Raw genomic sequence first — 25756 nt, 5'->3', positions numbered from 1 at the left:
AAAGAACCCTGATGGGTGGAGGGAACTTTCTTCCTTCGCCATACCTCAATAAGGTTCACTGATTCTGAATCAGATATACTTAAAGAATCATCTCATAGATATATGTGTGTGTGTGTATTATGTGTGTGTGTGTGTGTGTGTGTGTGTGTGTGTGTGTGTAATTAACCTAAAGTTAGGAACAGAAATTACTAAATAGTTCATTGTTGGGGATCATCATTATACATTAGGACTATTTCAAAGATTTTCATATAAGAAGCATATTCCAAATTGCTTTATGATACATGTCATTTTTCTATCTAGTTCAAACTTTATTTTTCCTGTTTACCACATCAATCTAAACCTCCTTTTGCAAGATGCAAGAGTTGAAAAAAATGAGTGAATGCTTTCCAATATCTTTCTTTCCAAAAAGTAAAAGCTTACTTTGAATTATTTTTTAGTTATTTTCCTGAAAGATCCAATTATACAGTGGAACTATGACAGTCATTTGTTCTGAGTTTGTACCTACAAAATGGTACCTATTAAAAACAATCAACACATAATAGCTACCATTCTTCCACATGAAGATGAAGGTACTCAAAGGGCACAACAGCAGAGGGTTACTTAGTATGAAACTAACTTCTATTTGCTTGACGACGAACATCACCAGCCACATAAAATACAGAAACTCACCTTCACAAGGATTCAAACTTCAGAAAGCAGACCTGTCATGTACAGTAGTACTACTATTTTGTATCTAGAAACAGAAATCAGTGCTCCGAGTATCAACCCCAGAAGCACTGACTAGGGAAACAAGGGCTAGAACCTGGGTTTTCTAGTTCCTATTCTGTGGTCCTGTCCCACAGCTCTGTACACTGCAAAGACTTCCACACAGGCCACTTTGCTATTATCAAAAAATATAACATTTTTTATATTATCACCACAATGATGAACATGAGGTAACAAAAGGTAGAAGTCCAGGATACTATTTCAGAAGGCAAAAGCCTATCTTATAAAATAATCTCATTAAAAAGAAACGGAACTACCATGAAATCAAGGATTTGCATCTGTTTGGCTCTTTTCTGTGCTCCTGGTACCCGAACAATACCTTCATAGAACAAGTACCGAATAAATACTGTTGAATAAATAAAAACGTGGTTATTCTTTAAAATAATAAATTCTTAACCACGTAGAAAACTTTGCTATCTAGAACAAATCGTTTGTCAAGCATATCAGATGATAAGTACTATTTTTTCTGTGCCTGTAATCAACTGAAAAGTCAAACTAAAATCCTAATTCTAAAAGTTACGCTTAACTAATTCACCATGGTAAACAGGAACTCCATGCCTGATCAGGCGATGGCGCAGTATATGGAGCGTGAGACTTGGACACAAAGGACTGGGTTCGAAACCCTGAGGTCACTGGCTTCAAATGGGCTCACCAGCTTGAGTGTGCAATCATAGATATGAACCCATGGTCATTGGTTTGAACCCATAGGTCACTGGCTTGAAGCTCAAGGTTGCTGGCTTGAGGACAAGGTCACTGGCTTGAGCAAGGGGTCTCTTGCTCTGCTGCAGCCCCCCTCCATCATCAAGGCACATATGAGTAAGCAATCAATGAACAGCTAAGGAGACTAAGGAGCCGCATGAAGAATTGATGCTTCTCATCTCTCTCCCTTCCTGTCTGCTGTCCCTATCAGTCCATCTCTCTGTCTCTGTCACACACACACATACACACACACACACACACACACACACAAAACAAAAAAAAAATTGGAGCTCCATAAAAATCCAAGATTTAAGACCCTCTAAAAAAACAAAACAAAACAAAAAAGACCCTCAACAACAATAGGTTATTTCCTAAATAAATAATTATATACAGCCTGTGGAGGCTGTGGATAGAGCATCAGATTGGCGGTGGCACAGTGGATAGAGCGTCAGACTGGGATGCCGAGGACCCAGGTTTGAGACCCTCAGGTCACCAGCTTGAGCACGGGCTCATCTGGTTTGAGCAAAAAGCTCACCAGCTTGGACCCAAGGTCACTGGCTCAAGGAAGGGGTTACTCGGTCTGCTGAAGGTCCGTGGTCAAGGCACATATGAGAAAGCAGTCAATGAACAACTAAGGTGTCACAATGCACAACGAAAAACTAATTATTGATGCTTCTCATCTCTCTCCATTCCTGTCTGTCTGTCCCTGTCTATCCCTCTCTCTGACTCTCTCTCTGTCTCTTTAAAAAATAAATAAAATAAATAAATAATAATAATAATTATATACATCCATGAGAGGAATACTTACTGAGTACCTACCACATTGCCAGGTACTTTTATATAAAGAATTAGGATCTAGCCATGAAAAATGTCTCATGAGGAACCTTTAAACAATGGGGAAATATTTGTAATGTAAACTGGAAAAGTATACTATCTTAACCATATAAAAATGTATGTACATACATATTAAGCCAAAACACCAAAATATTGGCTGCTTTCTCTGGATGGTGAGATTATAAGCAATTATATTTTATGTTTTTCTATATTTCTACACTTTCATAATTAGTACAATAATAGTTTTATAGTCAAAAGTAAAAGTAACAAAATAGTAGAGAAGACAAGCTGGTATTACAAAGATATTATAGCTTAAAAAGTATTCTGCCAAAAAAAAAAAGTATTCTGGCAGATACGGATACTGAACAAAATAAAAGATGACATGCTATATGCAGACACAGGTTATGTTGACAATCTATAACCAAAGAAACACCTTCACCTGTAATCAAAAGTCTAATCTTTGCTAATGTAATATTGATCTAAAAAGGTATGTTGTTTTCTTTCAAAGACTTACTGACACTTCATACATTTTCTCAAAAAAGAATGCTGAAAAGAAACAGCTGAAAATTATGAAGTTACCCAACATCAATCCTAATCTACACATTACAAAGTACTATTACAAACATATTCCCCTGGCTGGTTAGCTCAGTCAGTTAGGAGCATCGTCCTGAAATGACAAGGTTGCAGGTTAAATCCCTGGTCAGGGCCCATATAGGAGCAGCTCAATGTTCCTATTTCTCTCTCCCTGCCTTGCTCAAAAAATAAAAAAAGGCATTGCCATTGTGCAATGAAAATTTTCAATAATTAAGAGGTTTACCCCTCCCTTAGTATTTGCTGTGTGCCAATGATACCTACCCTATGGGAAGACCTTTCCCTTATACTCAAACTCACTCCTTACTGAGACCCAAACCAGTTCCTAGGCATGAGCATTCTAAACAGACTCGGGCTTTGAAACCAGATACCCACAGCTCCATTTCACAAACCTCTCGGACATCAAAGTTCCTCTTAAGGTTGGCACCAACTATTCCGTACAATTCATCAGCAGGAAATAGAGGATCCTCAGAAGGCTCAATGGTAACCTGCAGAAAATAGAAAAACTCTATCAGCCATTTTAAAGAATTGTTTCAAGATGACACACATCAAAATGCTTTTCAGGAAAATGAGATGTAAGAACACATCCAACTCACATCCAATTTTTTCTGATAATTTAGACTCCTCACAATCTTCCTAGTTAAGTGAAGGGCATGATTATCATCCAAAGCATAGTAGTCACTGACTCCAGACTTTCTACAGAGTAGAGCACATAAAATAATTAGAATATTGAAAGGGGAAATAATTCAATATCTTAACCCCCAAATATCTTCTTTCTTTCAGCTAAGGATGTCATCATTTTGACTTCCTAACCACTTTAAAAAATGTCATTTAATTTGATCTTCATAATGTCCCTGGCAAACATGGGCACATACCTGGTATTATCCTTGTTTTACAAACAGGAAAAACTGAGGTATGTATTAGAACCTCGCCCACAACCACCAGTAGCTGCACATAAACCGTGCCCTCTGTTTCCCACGCTGACCTTCTCTACTAGAGCCCGGGGCCTTGTGGATAAGGACTTCCAGTTAATTGTCAGGCCATGCTCCTCAAACTATATTCTATGTGATAAAGATGGCATGCTTTTGTGATGCTGTTGACAACAAAAAGTGTTTGTGCCTAACTCAGCTCCCAAAGAAGATGCCAACTAAGGTCTCTCACTTCTGAAAGACTGCTGAACACTCTCCCTACAAAGTTACACCTAAGAGCAAGCTGTCACAGGGTAACAAACACAAATGTATGAGGATACCATCCCTCAGATCATGAGTAAAAAAGGTATTGATAAAATGAAGCCTAGAACAGCAGACAGAGAACAAAAAAACTGTAACAATTTTAACACTTAAAATAATACTGTAAGCCCTGGGAGGTTGGCTCAGTGGTAGAGCGTCAGCCTGGCATGAAGGAGTCCCGGGTTCGATTCCCGGCCAGGGCACACAGGAGAGGCGCCCTTCTGCTTCTCCACCCCTCCCCATCTCTTTCCTCTCTGTCTCTCTCTTCTCCTCCCACAGCTGGGGCTCCACTGGAGCAAAGTTGGCACGGGCGCTGGGGATGGCTCTATGGCCTCTGCCTCAGGCGCTAGAATGGCTCTGGTTGAAACAGAGCGACGCCCCAGATGGGCAGAGCATCGCCCCCTGGTGGGCGTCCAGGTGGATCCCGGTCGGGCGCATGCAGGAGTCTGTCTGACTGCCTCCCCGTTTCCAACTTCAGAAAAATACAAAAAAAAAAAAAAAATATATATATATATATAATACTGTAAACTTTTAAAAACAAGCAACAATCAATCCTGAAAAGATACAACCACTTCTGTTTCACCTGCAGTGAAGGTCAGCACCTCCAAGGTCCTCAGCTGACACGTCTTCTCCAGTTGCTGCTTTAACCTACAAGAGGAAAGGCGTGGTGAGATCTGTCCATCTGCAACAGACAACTGTTTTCCTAACACGCACATCTCCTATACTGACTATACACATTGCTCTTTCTTCCACAGAGCTAAAGAATATCTTGGTTTTACATTCAACTGCCTAGCAAACCTAGATAACATGGTCTCTAGTCTCCAAATGAAAACTCTGAACCCAGAGTCATTAACGCCCTTGCCCACAGCCCCTGAACAAGTGATGGAACTTGATGTGAACCCAGGCATTTCTGGCCTGAAGCCAGCACTGTCCCCTCCGTTAGGCCCCTCCCTCCATGTGCACATGTCTGCGCCTTTGGGTCTGGGCCCAGCACCGGGATGCCCTTCTCCCTCTCTCACCATCCTGGTGACTCCTTGCCTATCCATCAACCCGCCACCCCCACACTGTGTGGCTTCCCCTGACCCACCCAGGCCTCTTCATCATTAATGACACTGCATGGTAATAACACAGCAAAGCTTGCTTATCGGTGACCCCAGAGAATTCCTCTTATACCTGCAACATGGCACTAGCCGGACTGCACCTCAGTAATTTACATGGGTCTCTGTCGTCTCCTCTATACTGTGATTTCTTTGATGGCAGGAACTGTGATTTTTGCATCTTTGAACACTCAATAAATATATGAAAGTAAGGCCTTTTATTTTAACACCTATGCTAAAACCTCCAGTGATTATTACAAACTCTTTGATTGGTTTCTTTCAAATATAAAATACAGCATAAAAATGACATTATTTGCTACCTCAAAAACAGCCTTAAAAATAAAAACAGCCTTAAAATTCTTTTTTCCACATGGATAGGTAATTGAAATTTTCACCATCAATTATTCCATGCCTAGAACTAAATTTTTGGTTCTCTTCCCAAAAAACTTCAGTGTAAAATAGCATTCAGACCAAACAATAAGTAATTATGAGAGGTGTCTGGATATTTAAAGTTGTGTAAAGGAACAAACAACCAATATACTGTTTATTTTCAGAGCTCTGACTAAACAATAAGAATTTGTCATCAGAGGGAATAAAACCAAATTTCCCCAAAAGGCAGATAGATGTGGTTCACTGCGGTATACAGGAACGCTACAGGCCAGAACTATTTTTGATACCAACATTCAAGCGATTTCAAACAAGAAAACTGCCAAGCCTTGAAGTTTTAACGAGGGAATAGAAACGAGGATGGGCTGAAGCACTCCTGACTATGAGTGAAGAGAAAAGGCTCGACGGGAGATGAACCTGACAGGCTTAGGGAAAGAACAGAGCCTGATGCCAGAATCCCAAGTGTAAAATTCACGCCCAAAGTAGAGTTTGCGGTAGGTGATTGAAATAGCACTGCTTCAGATCTAAGGACATCAGCAATGGCCTTGATGAAACTTAAGTAACTAGTTACAGCTGGTTACCACCGAAAGGGAAGAAATAAACAAAAAATTAAAGGAGTTACTGTATTTCCCCATGTATAAGAGACACCCGTTTTCTGAAAATTTGGGGTCTAAAACTTGGGTACATCTTACACAGTGGTTGTATTTTTTTTACTTGCACTTCCCACGTTTTCGCACTTGTCCGCACTCATTTTTTCGCACTTGCATTAGCAATTATATGGTAGGTTACGTTTTGTCACGTTCTACCCCTAACACCACAGTGCTGAATTCAAGTTAAAAGTTATCCAGTTTGCAAAACTGAATGGAAATCGTGCTGCTAAACTTAAATTTGGTCCTTCTCCAACTGAGAAATCAATCAGAGACTGGCTACGGAAAGAAGAATTCTACTAAAAATGCCACGGCAGAAGAAGGCCATTAGAGGCAAGTCAGCAAAATGGTCTGATTTAGAGAGGGAATTGATGATATGGATTGAAGAGCAAAGGGCAATTGGATTTCCTGTGTACACAAAGATGGCTCAGCATGAGGCAAGAAGAACTGCTGATGAAAAGGAAGTTACTGATTTCAAAGGAGGACATAATTGGTGCTTCAGGTTCATGAAACAGAATGGACTAAGCATGTGTACACACACCAGACTTGCCCAAAAGATGCCTGAAAGCTATGAGCAGAAGGTCCTTGAATTTCATCGTTTTATCATTCAATGTCAGAAGACACATCAGTTTGAGTTGGGACAGACTGCAAATATGGATGAAGTCCCCCTTCAGTTTGATGTCCCAAATAACAGAAATGTTGATAAGAATGAGGTGAAAACTGTTAACTGTGAAGACAAGTTGACATGGAAAGAGCCATTATACAGTTGTTCTAGCTTGTTGTGCCGACAGAACCAAGCTGCCTCCTGATTTTCAAATGCAAAACAATGCCTAAAGAAGACATTCCTCGAGGAGTAATTGTCCACATTCATGACAAGGGTTGGATGGATCAGGATGAGATGAAGATCTGGTTTGAGAAAGTTCGGAGAAGGAGACCAGGTGGGCTCTTACGCAAACCTGCCCTATTGGTGCTTGATTGGTTCAGGGCACACATAACAAAAAACACAAGGAAGATTGCTGCAGAGCAGAAAACAAAACTTGCCATCATACCAGAAGACTTGACATCCCAGGTCCAACCACTTGATGTCAGCATTAACAAACCCTTCAAAGCTGCCATGAGAGAAGAATGGAACCCATGGATGAAGTCTTCTGGGGACAATTTGACACCAGCAAGAAGAGTGAAGAAACCAACTATAGGAGAAGTTTGTACCTGAGTGAAAAGATCCTGAAATAATATCAAGATTGAGATCATTGGCAAATCCTTTAAGAAGTGTGGCATTTCAAATGCCGTAGATGGAACTAAGGACGAGGCCATATATGAAGACAGTGATTCGTCATCAGAAACAGATGAGGACAAGCTAATGGATGGATGGGAGTTCTAACAGTGATGAGGAGTTGTATGAAATTTATGATGAATAAAACCTGAGTTCAATAAATTTATGTAAACATTTTTTTCAAATTTTGGGTCCCAAAATTAAGGTGTGTCCTATACATGAGAACATCTTATACATGGGGAAATATAGTAGCTCATTCTTGTTTGACCACATGGTGGTAGAGTGAATAGAGCATTCACCTGGGACACTGAGGACCCAGTTTTTAAACCCTGAGGTTACCAGCTTGAGCACCGGCTTAACCAGCTGGAGTTCTAGGTTGCCAGCTTGAGCATGGGATCATAGACATGAACCCATGATTACTGGCTTGAGACCAAAGGTTGCTGCCTTGAGCCCAAGGTCACTGGCTTGAATAAGAAATCACTGGCGCAGCTAGAGCCATCAAGTCTAGGCACATATGAGAAATAAATCAATGAACAACTAAAATGCCACAACTATGAGTTGATGCTTCTCATCTCTCTCCTTTCTACCTATCCCTGTCTGTCTGTCTCTTTTTTTCTCTCCCTCACTAGTTAAAATAAAATAAAATAGCTCATTCTACTAAATTACTAGTTCAGAAAGTAATCAAAAAACAGGAGAACAAAAAGCTCCTTCACACTCTTGTATTATCACTATGCATTTTCCAAACCACTTAAAGCTACTGAAAACTATAGCAACTCAATCCCATATTATGTGTGAAACCTACAAAGCCTTTCCTCAATTTTCATAAAACAAGTGTCAAAATTTAGGTAAGGACACTGCTGCTGCTTCTGCTACTTGTGAACAAGTCCTTGGATGGTAGACTCCTGAACGAGGTTCAGTCTGTGACAGAGTTACTTGTTAAATCTGAATCCACCAGTAACTGCCGACCTTTAGACAAAGTCTTCTCTAGAAAATAGTTAGCATTATTCTAGTATCATGATGCTGCCTTCATTCCCAAAAAGATGTTTTAAATTTAAGTCATATCGTTCCTCATTCACTAATGAAGAAAAATAAGAACTACTCATGAAAGTTTGTACCCTTTCTAAACAAAGGTGAATTTTGAGGGAATTTTCCTTTAATTAAATGATAACTGCTATCACATACAGCTACGGAAACGTTAAAGAATAATAAACACCACAGGCTTTTCAAACATGCCTTGAGGCTGTTGTTACACTTGAAATGGCAGGCTGATCTGATCCTCAATAAAAGTTATTAAAAATTAACACAGTCATTTGGAAAATGCACTTACTTCACAACAAAGCATAAGCTCTTATCACATTTTTTTTAAAAAAAACTTGTGTTATTATTCCAAAAACAAAGATGATTCACTGACAGACTTTTGAAGCAACAAACTTACTTTTTGAGATACAATCCTCATAACGTAAGTTCACCATTTAAAGTATACAATTCAGGCCCTGGCTGGTTGGCTCAGTGGTAGAGCATCGACCTGGCATGCAGAAGTCCTGGGTTCGATTCCCGGCCAGGGCACACAGGAGAAGCGCCCATCTGCTTCTCCACCCCTCCCCCTCTCCTTCCTCTCTGTCTCTCTCTTCCCCTCCCGCAGCCGAGGCTCCACTGGAGCAAAGATGGCCCGGGTGCTGGGGATGGCTCCTCGGCCTCTGCCCCAGGCGCTAGAGTGGCTCTGGTCGCAACAGAGCGATGCCCCGGAGGGGCAGAGCATCGCCCCCTGGTGGGCGTGCTGGGTAGATCCCGGTCGGGCGCATGCGGGAGTCTGTCTGACTGTCTCTCCCTGTTTCCGGCTTCAGAAAAATACAGGAAAAAAAAATTTAAACATCGTTCAGACTTAAATATAAATAAAACAGAAAAAATGTAAGTTAAAGTATACAATTCAGGGCCCTGGCTGGTTGGCTCAGCGGTAGAGCATCAGCCTAGCATGTGGAAGTCCCAGGTTCAATTCCCTGCCAGGGCACACAGGAGAAGCACCCATCTGTCTTTCCACTCTTCCCCCTCTCCTTCCTCTCTATCTCTCTCTTCCTCTTCCACAGCCAAGACTCCACTGGAGCAAAGTTGGTCCGGGTGCTGAGGATGTCTTGATGGTCTCTGCCTCAGGCACTAGAATGGCTCCAGCTGCAACGGAGCAACACCCCAGATGGGCAGAGCATCGCCCCCTGGTGGGCATGCTGAGTGGATCCTGGTTGGGCACATGCAGGAGTCTGTCTGACTGCCTCCCTGCTTCTATCTTTGGAAAAATACAAAAAAAATAAATAAATAAATAAAATATACAATTCAGTGTTTTTAGAGTATTTACAAACTTGTGCAACCAGTACTGCTGCCTGCCTCCCTGACGTTCATCACTCCCAAAGGAAACCCTGTGTTCATTAGCAGTCATCCCCTTCCACCGGCCTGGTCCTGGCAACTACTGATCTACTTGCTATCTCTACAAATTTTGCTATTCCAAATACAGTGGTACCTTGACACATGAGCACTTTAAATCACAAGCAATTTGAGATGAGCAATCACTCGTGGAATTTTTTGCTTTAAGTCATGAGCAGATACTTGAATCACAAGTGTTGGGCTAATGAGTTTGTAAAATTTGTGTATTTTTAGTTTGCTCACTTTTATTGTTAAAAATGGTGCTGGGCAGCCACGTGTGTGCTTGCCCTCAGAGCAGGAGGGTATATTGCAAATTGAGGATTACCTTCCTCCTTGGGAAGGTCCACTGTTATGCTAATGTTGGCTAGAGAAGAGGTATTGGTGCCAGAAAAGTTTTAAAAAGGAGAGGAGGAGGAGGAAGAGAAGAAGCCATGATGGCAGAGTGAGAGCAGAGAGGAGGCAGACTGCTGAAGGAGGAGCCAAGATGGCAGGGAAAGTGAGAGAAGCCAAGATGGCAGGGTGCTGAAGGAGAAGCCAGTTTGTGCAGAGAGGAGAAGGAAGGGAGAAGGGAGAAGGTGTGCAGATGGGGAACCAGAGGTGACTGAGACTGCTGAGGGCCTTTGATCCTAGGAAAAACCGGAGAAGAATCTCCTGGTTGTGGAACTGGAGAATGTGTAAATGGCTTTGGGAGCCCTGCATGTATTTGCTCATTGGCCGGTACGAGTCTTGAACAAAGGAATGGCGCACCTTTTGGCTCCACTGTTTCTTTACTGTCTTCCCGAATCTAATGGAAACCTGCATGTGTACGGCCATGACAGCCTCAACTAATGGCCATACATTTGGAGTAGTTTGCAGCAGGATTCGGATCAGATCGGTATGGAGCCGCCACTACCCTTGAGGGGTTGGGTAGAGGACTGGTTGTTGTTATGGTTCCCCAAGACTGTCCTTTTGGGGACCATGGGCTGGCTGATTTTTACAGCCCTGCGAGAGGAAACTGAGAGCTTTGTGCAAGAGGCTGCCCAGGACCTGCAAACCAAGCACTGGGAGGAGTTGGAATGGTCATGGGAGAAAGAGATGCAGATCCTGGAACTGGAGCAAGCGCTGGAGAAGGAGGCCAATCGGGTTCGCGAGTTGCACTTGGAAATGGAGCAGTCTCTAGAGAAGGAATTGCAGGTTCATGAGTTGCAGTTTTCCCTGGAAGCTGTGGAGAGCCAGCAGCCGCAGGAACCTAAGGTGGAACCATGCTGGAGGAGTGACTCTGAGTCAGCAGGAACAGGCGTTTCCCGCTCCTCTTCTGAGAATGAGGAGACTGGAGCTGAAGTTGCCGTCCGAAGGTAAAAGCCCAGAAGCAAAGAGTACCTACTAAGCTCCTGTTAGGTTTGCTACACATAGGAGTGGATGGCAGGATGCTCTCTGGAGCAGAGGTGGAAATGTTAACCGCCATTGCCATGTGCTCCCCCTTGGGGCAGCGTCTTAAGAGCTGCCTGGATGACAGGGATGAGGAGGGAGGGCTGAGGCCCCATGTTCGTGGACTGACCCTTGGACTGAGACCAAAGGAGCCACCAGCTCCCTTGTTGGATGGACATGCGGCTTTTGGACAATATGAGAGACCTTGATGGAAGGGGGAATAGGTCTGGTTGAAATTGTATGACTTATGCTGTTGCTGTAATTTGTTTGTGTGATGTGCCTAATTCCTTGGCCGGGAATGCTGTGGTGTGAATTGCAAAGTGAGCAAAAGGGGTGGAATGTTGGCCAAATGACTTTGTAAAATTTGTGCTTTTTGAGTTTGCTCACTTTTATTGTTAAAAATGGCACTGGGAAGCTGTCTGAAAAATTGCTAATTACCTTTCTGCTTGGGAAGTGCCATTGTTAAGCTAATACATCCTCCTCCTCTGCTAGCATCATTGCCTGACCTTGAAGGTAAATACACTTCATAAACCAGTTTATGTCTTTACATTCTCTCTTATTATGTGTGTATATATTTATTAGTTATTTATACAGTACATTTTCTTACTTAAAAGCATATAAAACAAATTCGTGTGGTTTTGGGGGGCTGGAACAGATTAATTGCATTCCCATTCATTTAAATGGGGAAATTCGATTTGACAAATGAGCAGATTGAGTCACAAGCTCGGCCATGAAACAAATAAAACTAGTGTCAAGGTACCACTGAATTTCACAGAAGTAAACCTATATAATCTTTGTCCTTTTGTGTCAACCATAAAGTTCACAAGGTTCATCCATGTTGTTTCATGTGTCAGAACTACATTTCTTTTTATAGCTGCATAATACCCCACTGTACATAGATTATAGTTTCACAATATGACATTCTTCTTTTCACCTATTTAGTATTCTTTTTTTTTTTTTTTTTTTACAGAGGCAGGAACGAAGAGAGATGAGAAGCATCAATCATCAGTTTCTCGTTGCGCATTGCGACTTCTTAGTTGTTCATTGATTGCTTTCTCACATGTGCCTTGAGTGCGGGCCTTCAGCAGACCGAGTAATCCCCTGCTGGAGCCAGCGACCTTGGGTCCAAGCTGGTGAGCTCTTTGCTCAAGCCAGATGAGCCCGCGCTCAAGCTGGCGACCTCGGGGTCTCGAACCTGGGTCCTTCCGCATCCCAGTCCGATGCTCTATACACTGCACCACCACCTGGTCAGGTATTAGTATTTAGTATTCTTAAATTTCACTTATATATTGGGACATTACGTTGTAAGGTGTAGGTATTACCTGTACCTTCACCCACCCTCTATCACGTTCAAACCCAGGGCCATGCTGTGACGTCAGCACAGCCAGTGATGACTGCATTGCTGGAAATCACTGGAATGGAGCTGAACAAGGGGAGAGGAGAAAGAGCCAAAAGGATATAATCCAGGCCTCAGTGCTGCATCACCGGCAGGTGACCAGAGAGGTTACACAGGGTCCCTCTCTCAGAAGAGCCCTGCGCTTCAGGTTTAATGCACACTGGTGGTCACCCTATTGAAATTCTGATTTATCTTTGAACTTGTGTTCTGTAAAAAAAGCTCTGAGAGGACATGGAGAGTGTGTGTTGGGGTTTACAGCTTCAGCTCTTGGCCAGTCTGCCTTCTGCCACTCTCAGGGATGGGTTCTTGGCTTCCTGGGTCCCTGCTAACTGGTGCCTAGGCCCTGGGCCCTGCCCTACCTTCTCTTCCCTGCCCCCTTCCTAATGACTATTACATGTGCCCAAGTGAGAGCCTGGCATGGCCTGGGATCAGCGCTCAGGCACTCAACCCACAGCATCTCGGGGTAACGCACAGCAGCACCGTCACTGTCCTGGGCTGGAAGTGCTGAACCGTGTTCTCCAGCAGATGACCCAGGGGCAGGGGCCATGAGCTGAGGGCTAGCTTTTCACCCACTTCCCATCCGGGTACCAGGCACATCCTAAGATGGAGGCTGCCCACCCTTGGGAGTCATGTATACACTGGGGTTGGTCTGGTAGGCTGCTGGAAGAAGAGATAGCTGGAAGGGAAAAGATGAGAAGGTTCTGGAGATAGATGGTGGTCATGGTTGCACAACAAAGTGAATACACTTAATGCCACAGAACTTTACATTTAAAAATGGTAGATTTTTTTTTTTTTTTGTATTTTTCTGAAGCTGGAAACGGGGAGAGACAGTCAGACAGACTCCCGCATGCGCCCAACCGGGATCCACCTGGCACGCCCACCAGGGGCAACGCTCTGCCCACCAGGGGGCGATGCTCTGCTCCTCCGGCGCGTCGCTCTGCCTCAACCAGAGCCACTCTAGCACCTGGGGCAGAGACCAAGGAGCCATCCCCAGCGCCCGGGCCATCTTTGCTCCAATGGAGCCTTGGCTGCGGGAGGGGAAGAGAGAGACAGAGAGGAAGAAGGGGGTGGAGGGTGGAGAAGCAAATGGGCGCTTCTCCTATGTGCCCTGGCCGGGAATCGAACCCGGGTCCCCCGCACGCCAGACCAACGAGCCAACCGGCCAGGGCCAATATGGTAGATTTTATACTACATACATTTTACTTCAGGCAATCAATCAATAATATATTCTTACCAAGGGGGGTCCAGCCAAGAAAATGGTACCCTGCTTGCGTACAATGATGTTTTCATCAGCCATTGCAGGCACGTAAGCACCTCCTGCTGTGCAGGAACCCATGACAACCGCTATCTGGAATACAAGCATAGAAGAAACCGTCAGGAACAGCCAAGCAGGAAATTATATGGTCTGTGACTATATGGTCCCATAAACACTGCTGTACCAGCGATACTACTTGCTGGGCCCTCTACTTCATTTTCTTTTTTTTTTTTTATAAAATTAAATTTAATAGGAGTGACACTAATCAACAAGAGTAGATAGGTTTCAGATAAGCATTTCTATAGCATTTTAACTTGAGTCCTCTAAACATCTGCATTAGGTTTCTAACTTTCCGTATCAAAGCATTTTGAAGAATTTATGTCACACTTTTACAAAGTTTGTGGACAATCTCACTGTCAGAGAACAGAATGGCCAGAGAGACCATTAGCCTAACAATTAATGAAGAAGAAACTCACAACCAAACCATAAATTAGCAAAACTGGGTAAAAGGATAACTTTCAAGTCTAATAATATTAAATTCTCTAAGCAACTGCCACAGGAATACTGAAAATAATTCTCCAAATGAGTGTTAACACTGTGGGTTACCCAGGATATCATATATTCTAAATATAAAACTAATATTAGCGTCACAATTAGCAATCTTGCTCAAAAGAAAGTCAACTGTGTTGAAGCTGGCTGATACACAATGGAGGGTTCACCAAACTATTTTCTCTACTTTTATATGTATTAAATTTTCCATTATTTTTTTAAATTTTTTTATTTTTTAACTTTATTTATTTATTTATTTATTTTACAGAGACAGAGAGAAAATCAGAGAGAGGGATAGACCGGGACAGACAGACAGGAACAGAGAGATGAGAAGTATCAATCATTAGTTTTTCATTGCCCATTGCAACACCTTAGTTGTTCATTGATTGCTTTCTCATATGTGCTTTGACCGCGGGCCTTCAGCAGACCGAGTAACACCTTGCTCAAGCCAGCGAGCTGGTGGGCTTGGGTTCAAGCTGGTGGGCTTTTGCTCAAACCAGATGAGCCTGCGCTCAAGTTGGCGACCTCGGGGTCTCGAACCTGGGTCCTCTGCATCCCACTCCAACGCTCTATCCACAGCGCCACCGCCTGGTCAGGCTTAAATTTTCCATTATTAAAGCTTAAAAGATATTATTTCTTAGAGATCAGTATGACACAAAGAACAATAAATATGGGTTTGAAGGTTACATCGAGATAAAAATAAATATCAAAAAGAAAAATAAGTGTATAATTAGCTATTTTCTTAAATTATCATATTAAAGCAGTTTCTGCAAATAATTCAAATATTCCATTACTTTTCCATATGGTCATGCTAGTACCTGTTTTAGAAAAAAAATTCCACACTAGTTTTAATCCAGAAGTGGAAGGCAGCATAAGTCAACATTTTTCCATCAAAATGGCTGTCACAGGCCCTGGCCGGTTGGCTCAGCGGTAGAGTGTCGGCCTGGCGTGCGGGGGACCCGGGTTCGATTCCTGGCCAGGGCACATAGGAGAAGCGCCCATTTGCTTCTCCACCCCCTCCCCCTCCTTCCTCTCTGTCTCTCTCTTCCCCTCCCGCAGCCAAGGCTCCATTGGAGCAGAGATGGCCCGGGCGCTGGGGATGGCTCCTTGGCCTCTGCCCCAGGCGCTAGAGTGGCTCTGGTCGCGGCAGAGCGACGCCCCAGAGGGGCAGAGCATCGCCCCCTGGTGGGCAGAGCGTAGCCCCTGATGGGCGCATGCGGGAGTCTGTCTGACTGTCTCTCCCCATTTCCAGCTTAAAAAAAAAAAAAAAAAAAATGGCTGTCACAAACAATATTTGTCCCTATTTCATGTATTATTTAATATGGCACAATATTTCTGTTAACATATCACAGCAATGTTTCCCACTTATAATTTTCCACTCATTTTTATTTTCATTTTATATTTATTTATTATTTAGTAAGAGAGACAGAGAAAGGGACAGATAGGGACAGACGAACAGATACACAGAAAGGGAGAGAGACGAAAACCATCATCAGTTCTTCATTGCAGTACCCTAGTTCATTGATTGCTTTCTCATATGTGCTTGATGGGGGCTCCAACTGAGCCAGTGACCCCTTGCTCAAGCCAGCAACACTGGGCTCAAGCCAGCGACCATGGAGCCACATCTATGATCCCACACTCAAGGCAGCAACCCTGCGCCCAAGCTGGTGAGTCCACGCTCAAGTCAGTGACCTCAGGATTTTGACTGTGTCCTCTGCATCCCAGGCTGACACTCTATCCCCCTGCACTACTGCCTGCTCAGGCTATTTTTATTTTATTTTTATTGATTTGAAAGAGAGAAAAAAAAACACATATTTGTTGTTCCACTTATTTATGCATTCATTGGTTGATTATTGAATGTGCCCTGATAAGGAATTGAATCCCAAACCTTGGTGTACTGGGGTGACACTCTAATCAAGTGAGCAACCCGGACATGGTTATTAATTATGGTTCTTACTTAGCAATCACCCAGAAGATTGTCTTCAAAATATCTATTAGAAAACTCATGACCCTCTAACTTCAAATATCTTCATAAAACCATAATCTTCAAGTATTTTCTCTACTTAGGAAAGCATCACCAACTGGCTAAATTTGGTATTGCAGCTCAGTTCTAGTAAATGCCCAGTTCTAAAAGAAGCAAAAGAAGTAAAAAGGGAAATTATTTCAATCACAAAATAATTTCTAATTCCCCATTACACCATGTTCCAGAAGTTCAGCCATATTTAAAATCTTTATCTTCTCTCAATTTTTCCATATCATTTAACTGCAGCATCCTTCTCTCCAAAATGTTTTGCTCTTCTGAGACTGCCTTTGATATTATAACGGATGCTAATGGGGGAAATAACGTACAAAAAAAAAGAAAGGAAATTCAGGCCCTGGCTGGTTGGCACAGTGCTAGAGCGTCAGCCCGGCATGTGGATGACCTGGTTTCAATTCCTAGTCAGGGCCCACAGGAGAAGCATCCATCTGCTTCTTAACCCCTCCCCTTCTAGCCTCTCTCTCTTTCTCTCTTTTCCCTTCCTGCAGACATGGCTTGATTGGAGCGAGTTAGCTCCAGGTGCTAAGGATGGCTCCGTAGCCTCTGCTTCAGGTGTTAAGAAGAGCCCGCTTGCTGAGTAATGGAGTAATGCCCCAGATAAACAGAGCATCGCCCCCTAGTGGGCTTGCCAGGTAGGTCACAGTCAGGGTGCAGTGCATGCAGCAGTCTGTCTCTTTGCCTGCCCTCCTCTCACTGAACTAAAAAAAATAATAATAGAAAAAAGAAAAGAAAATTCATCCCCACAAGCACAAAAACATTCATTGTAGCAGCGTTCATCATAGTGAAAATATGCAAAAAACCAACATGTTCATCAATACAACATTTTGAAAGGATAAATTAATTATTGATAACTAAGTTCTTAAAATTTTTGAGGCAATAACACTGAAAATGTCAATACTTCATAATTTCAAGTTGAGGGTAGGTTTTGTTCTATTATTCTCTGTACCTTCTGCATGTCTGAAACACTTAATGGGCTTTCCTTTAAGGTTCTATCAGGAGTAAAGGACCAGATTTCACCTTGTAGCCTGGTCTCTGTTCCAGAACACCGGATTCCGCTTAAACTAGTTCAGTGCTAAAAGAAAGCCAGGAAGCAGAGAACAGGTACGATGATGTAAGAATCTGAAAGAAGACACTTTCCAAAAGTAAGACCTTTAGGACTCAGCAGGCACAGGAGGGTTCCATGAAAACAACCAGGGACAAAAGGAGAGAAAAGAGCAGCACTGCCAGCAAGTATTCAGACACCAGGGATGGCGTGGAGGTGGGGGTGGAGGAGACAACGACAAAGGAAGGAATTAGTGGGCCAAAATGTGGCAAGAAAAATTTGAGGGGAAAGATCTACTAATTTAGTAGAAAGGTCACACAAGTAAATAGCACATCTATATCAGGGAATTTTACCACATTCTGAAGGACACAAGATGCATTCTCTACACATCACTGCTGAAACCAAGAAAATCAACAACACATTTGTCTGACACCAGCTAATAATATCCCCCAATAATCCGATTGGCACCACATCCTATGACATCTCATCCTCTTAAATGTGTAGTGGATCTGGTCGTGTGCTTCTACCAAATGGCAAGTGTCATGTCTGTGATCAAGTTATGAGACACTGATTTGTCGTCTTGCTGACTCTCTCTCTTACCCACCTGCTTGCTCATTCTGGTGAATACAGCCGGCCCATGGTGAGATACTCTATGGAGAAGCCCACATGGGAAGAAACCAAAGAAGCCTTACAACTAAAGAACTGAGTGAGGCCTGCAAAGAACTCAATCCTGCCAACAACCACGGGAGCGAGATAGGGGTCGGAGCCTGCCCCCTCGAGCCCTGAGATGACAGCAGCCACAGGAGAGAGCCAGAGCTAGAGGATCCAGAGGACTGTGCTCAGATTCCTGACCCACAGAAATTGCGAGATAATTAATGCTGATGTAACAAATTGCTCAGTTCTGGGGTCACCTGTCCTGCAACGATACTTAACTAGTACAGGGAGCCAAACTGTCCACCTTAAGACACTGCAACTAGCTCACATCTGAAGACTTAGCACAGTCATAAGTCATGAGAAAGACGTGGGTAAACCCTGAAGCCATTATGCCAGGAGAAACCAGTCACAAAATACCACTTATCCTATGGTTTTCTCCACTTGTATAAAATGTCCAGAGTAGGCCAATCCATAGTCACACGGAGTGGATTAGTGGTTGCCAGGGGCTGAGGAGACTGGATAGAAATGGAGAATAACTGCTAACGAATATGGCATTTCCTTCTGGGGAGACAACAATGTTCAACAGTGTAAATATTCTAAAAAACATTGAACGGTACATATAAAATTGGTAAACTGTATGGTATGTAAATTATATCTTAAGAAAGCCGTTATAAAAATATTTTTAAAGCAAGACCTAGAGTTTCTAAGTATACAAGAATCAAAATTCTCAAATTTTCATCAATAACAAAGGCCATTCCAGTCACACATATCCAACAGGAACAAAAGCTGATATCACTAAAGCCAATTCCAATTAACAGAAATAAAAGTTACTGCCCTGGACAGATAGCTCAGTTGGTTAGAGCATCATCCTGAAGCCTGGTCAGGGCACACACAGGAACATATCGATGTTCCTGTCTCTCTCTCTCCCTTCCTTTCTCTCTCAAGCTATCAATAAATAAATATGTTTTAGAAAGAAATAAAAATTAAACAAAGAAACACAGGTAGGTCGCCACAGTCACACAATTTCCTCTTCTCATCATTTAATTCTGAGCCATTCCCTCAGTCACAAAATAGAGTGAATGTGCACCAAGAACAGCCCTGCCTCTATCTGCTGCTGCTTCTCAAAACCGCACCGAGGACTTTGCAAGTCCCAAAGCACTGGTGTGTGGTACAAGATCTGACACTGGGCTACGCTGGACAAAGGATCTGGAACCCCAGAAAGGAAATGCTGCCGCTTTCTATACTAAAAGGACATTAAAAGGACATAACACGCTTGACCATAAACTCTTCTGACCACACTCAGTGTTGCGTGGGAGGCTCAGTGCAGGAGAGACATCACAGCGACCCTCAGTACAATGGAGCACTCCCAAGGACTGCACAGAGAGGCTACGTCCACCCACTCACCTGAGACGGGTCTGCTCTGTGACACGGACAAACCAAGAGTCTCTCTTGCAGGGTGAGGAAGTTCAAGGTAAATCCAAGACCTGAACCAACAGTAAGAAAGACAGCAGCAAGAAGGCTAAGAATGATGTGTAGCTGACAGTATGGTACCAGTCATCACCAGCACAGAAGGCACAGCTAAATTTTTGAGTAAAAAACAAGAAAGAGAGATGCTATAAAACTGAGGTAACAATCTTAAAGAAAAACAACCTTACACAGAATTTCATTACCCTCCACATCTTGCCTGCACAGAGAATGGTTCTCATTGCCCTGGCTGGGTAGTTCAGTTGGTACAAGTGTCGTCCCAGTATGCCAAGGTTGTGAGTTCACTCCCCGGTCAGTGCACATACAGGAGTTAACCGATGAATGTATAAATAAGAGGAACAAATCGATGTTTCTTTCTCTCTGTGTCTCTGTCAGTCCCTTACTCTCTCTCTTTCTAAAATTTAACTTTAAAAAATTGCAGGTACTCCTTGTTCAAAATATATGGATTTTAAAAAGACCTGGTTTTTAAAGCACGTCAAGCTTTAAGGTCCACAGGAACCAAGACTCTCTCTCTCTCTTGGTCCCTCCTCTCTCTCTCCCGCTCTGAGTACCACTACACCCTTTTCTTCCATTGAGGCCCTTTCCTTTACTCTCTCTCTCCCCTGGGCTCCAAGGGCCCTTCTTTTGCCTCTGTAACTTGTTCTCTGAGCCCAAGAGCCCAACAGCCCAACAGCCTCCCTTTTCCTGCCTCTATGACTCTCTAAATAAACTTTCACCTATATTTACCAAAAAAAAAAAAAAAGACCTACATAGAGATTGGAATCATGTAGCCACTAGGTCAAGGAATGCCTGAAGCCCCTAGAAGCTCAAAGAAGCAAGGAACAGAATCTTCCTGAGAGCATGTGAGAGAGCATGACCCTGCTGCTACCTTGATTTCAGACTTTCATCCTCTAGTCTAGAACTTGAGAAAATAAATTTCTGTTGTTTTAAGCCACCTACTTGGTTATCTGTTACAGCAGCCCTAGACACTAATGCAAGTTTAGTACAGGTATAGAAATTATGACATATACATTAAATGGACTCATTTCCCTAAAAAACAAAAGCTCACATTAAGAATTTCATACCAGACAATGCAAGAGCCATCTATGCAAAATTATATATTTCAGAGACAGAGGGGGGGAAAAGAGAGAAAAGAAGAGAGAAAGAGACAGAGAGAGAGAGAGAGAGAGAGAAAGAAACATCGATTTATTGTTACACTTATTTATGCATTCATTGTTTTTTCTTATATCTGCCCTAATCAGGAATCAAACCCACAACCATGGCATATTGAGACAAGACTCTAACCAACTGACCTTCTCGGACAGGGCCATGTTAAATTTTGTTTAGATAAATAAGCCATAAAAATAGCTTGAGTGGTGGTGGTGTAATGGATACAGCATTCAACCCAGAACACTGAGGTCGCTGGTTTGAAACCCCAGGTTTGTCTAGTCAAGGCACATACAAAGATCCAATCAATGAAAAACTAAAGTGAACATGCTTCTCACTCTGTCTCTCTCTCTCTATGTCTCTCTCTCCCTCTCTCTAAAAATCAATAAAATCTTTTAAAAAAAATTTTAAATAGGCAAGGTTGCTACATGAGAGTAAAATATATAATAATAGCATACTCTATTGATAAAAAAATAGATAACACTGGTAAGTGAAAATTGTTTGTAAAAATAGTACAAACTTAAGAAATACAATAAACCATAAACAAAGTAGAAGCATCAGTATTATAAAGTATTTCAAATATTCAAATAAGATTAGAGAATTATAAAGTAACCTTTCACCTAATTAATTCACCTAATTCACTAATTCTTAATAAATCTTGACATTTGGCTAAAATTAATTCATATTCTTTTTTTTTTTAAGTTTTTATTTATTGATTTTAGAGAGAGAAGAGAAAGGTGGGGGGGAGGCATGGGAAGCATCAACTCATGGTTGCTTCTCCTATGTGCCTTGACCAGGCAAGTCTGCGGTTTCAAACCCATGAACTCAGCATTCCAAGTCAACGGTTTATCTACTGCACCACCACAGGTCAGGAACTCAGATTCTTTTCTAAAGGAAGAAAATATTTCAGTAGCCCGGCCAGACAGCACAGTTGGTTAATGCATTGTCCCAAAGCGCAGAAGTGGCCCAGGTTCAATCCTGGGTTGTGACACATACAGGAATAGATGATGTTCAGGTCTATCTTTCTCTCTCTCTCTAATATCAATAAAATAAACATTAAAAAAATAAACAATAAACATCAAAATAATAAAATAATAATATATTCAGATGTACTGAAGCCTCTATATATCTCCTGATACATTCCTCTATTTGATATATTTATTTTAAAAATTGGCTGTATATATATATTTTTTGTGTAAGTGTCTTTCTGTGACAGAGAAAGAGACAAACAGAGAGAGGAACTGATAGGGACAAAAAGACACGAAAGGAGAGAGATGAGAAGCATCAATTCTTCGTTGTGGCACCTTAGTTGTTCATTGACTGCTTTCCATACGTGCCTTGACCGGGGGCTCCAGCAGAGCAAGTAACCCTTTGCTCAAGCCAGCAAACTTGGGCTCAGGCCAGTGACCTTTTGTTTTTTACTCAAAAGTTTAGCTTGTGCCTTCTGTGCTGGTTTTGACTGGTACCATACTGTCAGCTACACATCATTCTTAAGCCTTCTTGCTGCTGTCTTTCTTACTGTTGGTTCAGGTCTTGAATTTACCCTGAACTTCCTCACCCTGCAAGAGAAACTCTTGGTTTGTTCGTGTCATTGAGCAGATCCATCTCAGGTGAGTGGGTGGATTTAGCCTCTCTGTGTAGTCCTTGGGCTTCAAGCCAGCGACCATGGGGTCATGTCTATGATCCCACGCTCAAGCCAGTGACACTGCACTCAAGTTAGATGAGCCCACACTCAAGCCAGTGAACTCAGAGTTTCAAATCTGGGTCTTCTGTGCCATGGCCTCATCAAGGTCCACTAATTTTTTTAATTAAAATATTTTGAGCTCTGGCCGGTTGGCTCAGTGGTAGAGCATTGGCCTGGAGTGCAGGAGTCCCGGGTTCGATTCCCGGCCAGGGCACACAGGAGAATGCCCATTTGCTTCTCACCCCTCCCCCTCTCCTTCCTCTCTGACTCTCTCTTCCCCTCCCGCAGCCAGGGCTCCATTGGAGCAAAGGTGGCCTGGGTGCTGGGGGTGGCTCTATGGCCTCTGCCTCAGGCGCTAGAATGGCTCTGGTTGCAACAGAGCAATGCCCCAGATGGGCAGAGCATCGCCCCCTGGTGGTCAAGCCGGGTGGATCCCGGTTGGGCGCATGTGGGAGTCTGTCTGACTGCCTCCCCGTTTCCAACTTCAGAAAAGTACAAAAAAAAAAAAAAAATTTTTGAAACTTATGTTGATACAAACAATTATACTTCATTCACCTCAACAGCTTAGAACTGTATTTTAAATCTTCCATTAATGATCTTTAGGTTGCTCTTTAACTTTTTTGTAACAAACATGCTAAAACAAACTGTCTTGTACATGCCTCTTTTTTTCAGTAGAAGCATATTCCTATAATAGAAAAATCTGACTGGAGGTAACCTTAAGATACTTTCTGTGAAAAAAGCCTCAATTCTGCCTGACCAGGCGGTGGCACAGTGAATAGAGCATCGGACTGGGATGCATGCAGAGGACCCAGGTTCGAGACCACGAGGTTGCCAGCTTGAGTGCGGGCTCATCTGGTTTGAGCAAAAGCTCACCAGCTTGAGCCCAAGGTTGCTGGCACGAGCAATGGGTCACTCGGTCTGATGAAGACCCGCAGTCCAGGCACATATGAGAAAGCAATCAATGAACAACTAAGGTGTTGTAACACGCAACAAAAAACTAGTAATTGATGCTTCTCATCTCTCCATTCCTGTCTGTCTGTCCCTGTCTATCCCTCTCTCTGACTCTCTCTCTGTCTCTGTAAAAAAAAAAAGCCTCAACTCTTAATTCACTAGTGTTAAGTCATCTCAGAGTGCCTATGTAGCAAAATCATTTATAACAAAAAGCAATATATCTCACTCATGAGAAATTACCTGTGCGATATTTTGAGAAGACATAATCGCTTGATGATAGAATATGCGGCCAAAGTGATCTCGATCTGGAAATATTTCTGCTTGTCGAGGTAAGTTTGCCCCTCCTGAATCAACTGAAGAGAACAGAAATGAAAAACATAAGAACATCTCTATGAACAAAATACACTACACTCAGAAGAGTTTATCAATGACAGCATCATTTCTTAACCACATTCACAAAAACTTGCTCTGTCTTTCTCTAATTGTTCTACAGCATCTTCCTCCAATCCAACGCAGCCTAAAGGGTTCACTGTTCCCTCAAATCCATTAGGCTCTCCTACCCCTATACAAAAGGCCACTTGAAATGTGTAGGGTATTCTCTCCTCTGAGAACCAGCGAAAGCCCCACAAACAGTTTAAATGCTTAACCCATTCAGCTAAAAAAAGTGTCTTCCCCTCTTTTAAACCAATACAAAAACTATAGCCTGACCAGGCTGTGGCACAGTGGATTGCGCGTTGGACTCAGACATGGAGGACCCACGCTCAAAACCCTGAAGTCACCAGCTTGAGCGTGGGCTCACCAGCCTGACCACGGGATTGCTGGCTTGAGTGTGGGATCACAGACATGACCCTATGGTCACTGGCTTGAGCCCAAGGGTCACTGGCTTGAAGTCCAAGGTTGTTGGCTTAGCCCAAGATTGCTGGCATGAGCAAGGGGTCACTCGTTCTGCTGCAGCCCCCAGGTCAAGGTATACATGAGAAAGCAATCAATGAACAACTAAGGTGCCGCAAAGAAATACTGATGCTTCTCCCTTCCTGCCTATCTGTTCCTATCTGTTCTTCTTTCTGTCTTTCTCTCTGTCTCTGTCACAAAAACAAAAATAAACAAAAATATACAGATTTTAGTGAAAATTTAGCACATATAGACTCTGGTACTGTTTTTACAGCAGTTTACAGTGGTGGATAAGAATGCATGATGAGTTAAAAACAGCTTGGTTACTTCATAGTTTTTGGTCACAGGAGTGTTTCCTAGCCATTCTATGCTTCAATTCCCTCACCTTGAAATGAAGATAACAACAGTAGCTACCCTGACTGACCAGTGGTGGCACAGTGGATAAAGTGTTGAACTGGGACACAGAGGTGACGGGTATGAAACCCTGATCTTGCTTGGTCAAGGCACATACAGGAAGCAACTACAAATGGAGTTTTCCTGCTCTCCTGACCTTTCTCTCTCTCTAAAATGAATAACTAAAATCTTAAAAAAAAAAAAAAAAAAACAACCAGTAGCTATACCACAGAATTCTTATTGGGATGACATGAAATAATGTGTGGCCTGACCAGGTGGTGGTGCAGAGGATAGAGCATTAGACTAGGAAGCGGAGAACCCAGGTTCGAGACCCCGAGGTCCCCGGCTTGAGTGCAGACTCATCTAGTTTGAGCAAGGCTCACCAGCTAGAGGCCAAGGTCGCTGGCTTAAGCAAGGGGTCACTCACTCTGCTGAAGCCCCCCTGTCAATGCATATATGAGAAAGCAATCAATGAACAACTAAGGTGCCACAATGAAGAATTGAGGCTTATTTGTTTCCCTTCCTGTCTGTCCCTCTGTCTCTGTCACAAAAAAAAAAAGTGTGTGACATACAGTACTTAGTTCAGCACATACTATGCATACAATCATACTACAAAAAGTTATTAGTACCATACCTATTATCCTTGCCTCCAACCATAAGTCATCTTTTGTTGTTTGATACATTATATCTTGTCTCCTATCATTATAAGTAGAATGAAGACAAGGATGCCATAAAACTCTTCACTGCACCCCTCTATTGTGTGGCATAGCACATGTAAGCAGTAGGACCTCATTTGCTGTATTGTAGATATAGAACAGGGGTCCCTAAACTAAACTACGGCCTGTGGGCCACAGGTGGCTCCCTCAGGTCATTTATCCGGCCCCTGCTGCACTTCCAGAAGGGGCACCTCTTTCATTGATGGTCAGTGATG

General features: G+C 42.8%; 1 protein-coding gene across 3 annotated transcripts in view; it reads right to left on the bottom strand.

Moving 5' to 3' along the window:
• The window catches only part of LOC136400275 (methylcrotonoyl-CoA carboxylase beta chain, mitochondrial), a 170278-nt gene that overhangs the window by 124357 nt on the left and 20165 nt on the right, over positions 1-25756 (bottom strand). For all 3 annotated transcript variants that reach the window (XR_010750279.1, XM_066376650.1, XM_066376665.1), the window contains exons 6-10: positions 23782-23894; positions 13972-14085; positions 4702-4766; positions 3486-3585; positions 3282-3377 (exon numbers count right to left, since the gene is read on the bottom strand). Coding sequence is in view for 2 of the 3 variants with exons in the window: in XM_066376650.1 (XP_066232747.1) it covers positions 3282-3377; positions 3486-3585; positions 4702-4766; positions 13972-14085; positions 23782-23894 (488 nt within the window). In the remaining variant the exon portion in view is untranslated. The remainder of the gene's footprint in view (positions 1-3281; positions 3378-3485; positions 3586-4701; positions 4767-13971; positions 14086-23781; positions 23895-25756) is intronic.

This window comes from Saccopteryx leptura, chromosome 1, assembly GCF_036850995.1.
Source record: "Saccopteryx leptura isolate mSacLep1 chromosome 1, mSacLep1_pri_phased_curated, whole genome shotgun sequence".
Classification (NCBI taxonomy): Eukaryota; Metazoa; Chordata; class Mammalia; order Chiroptera; family Emballonuridae; genus Saccopteryx; species Saccopteryx leptura.
Note: the sequence above shows the minus strand (reverse complement) of the source record. Positions and strands in the feature narration are given on the sequence as shown.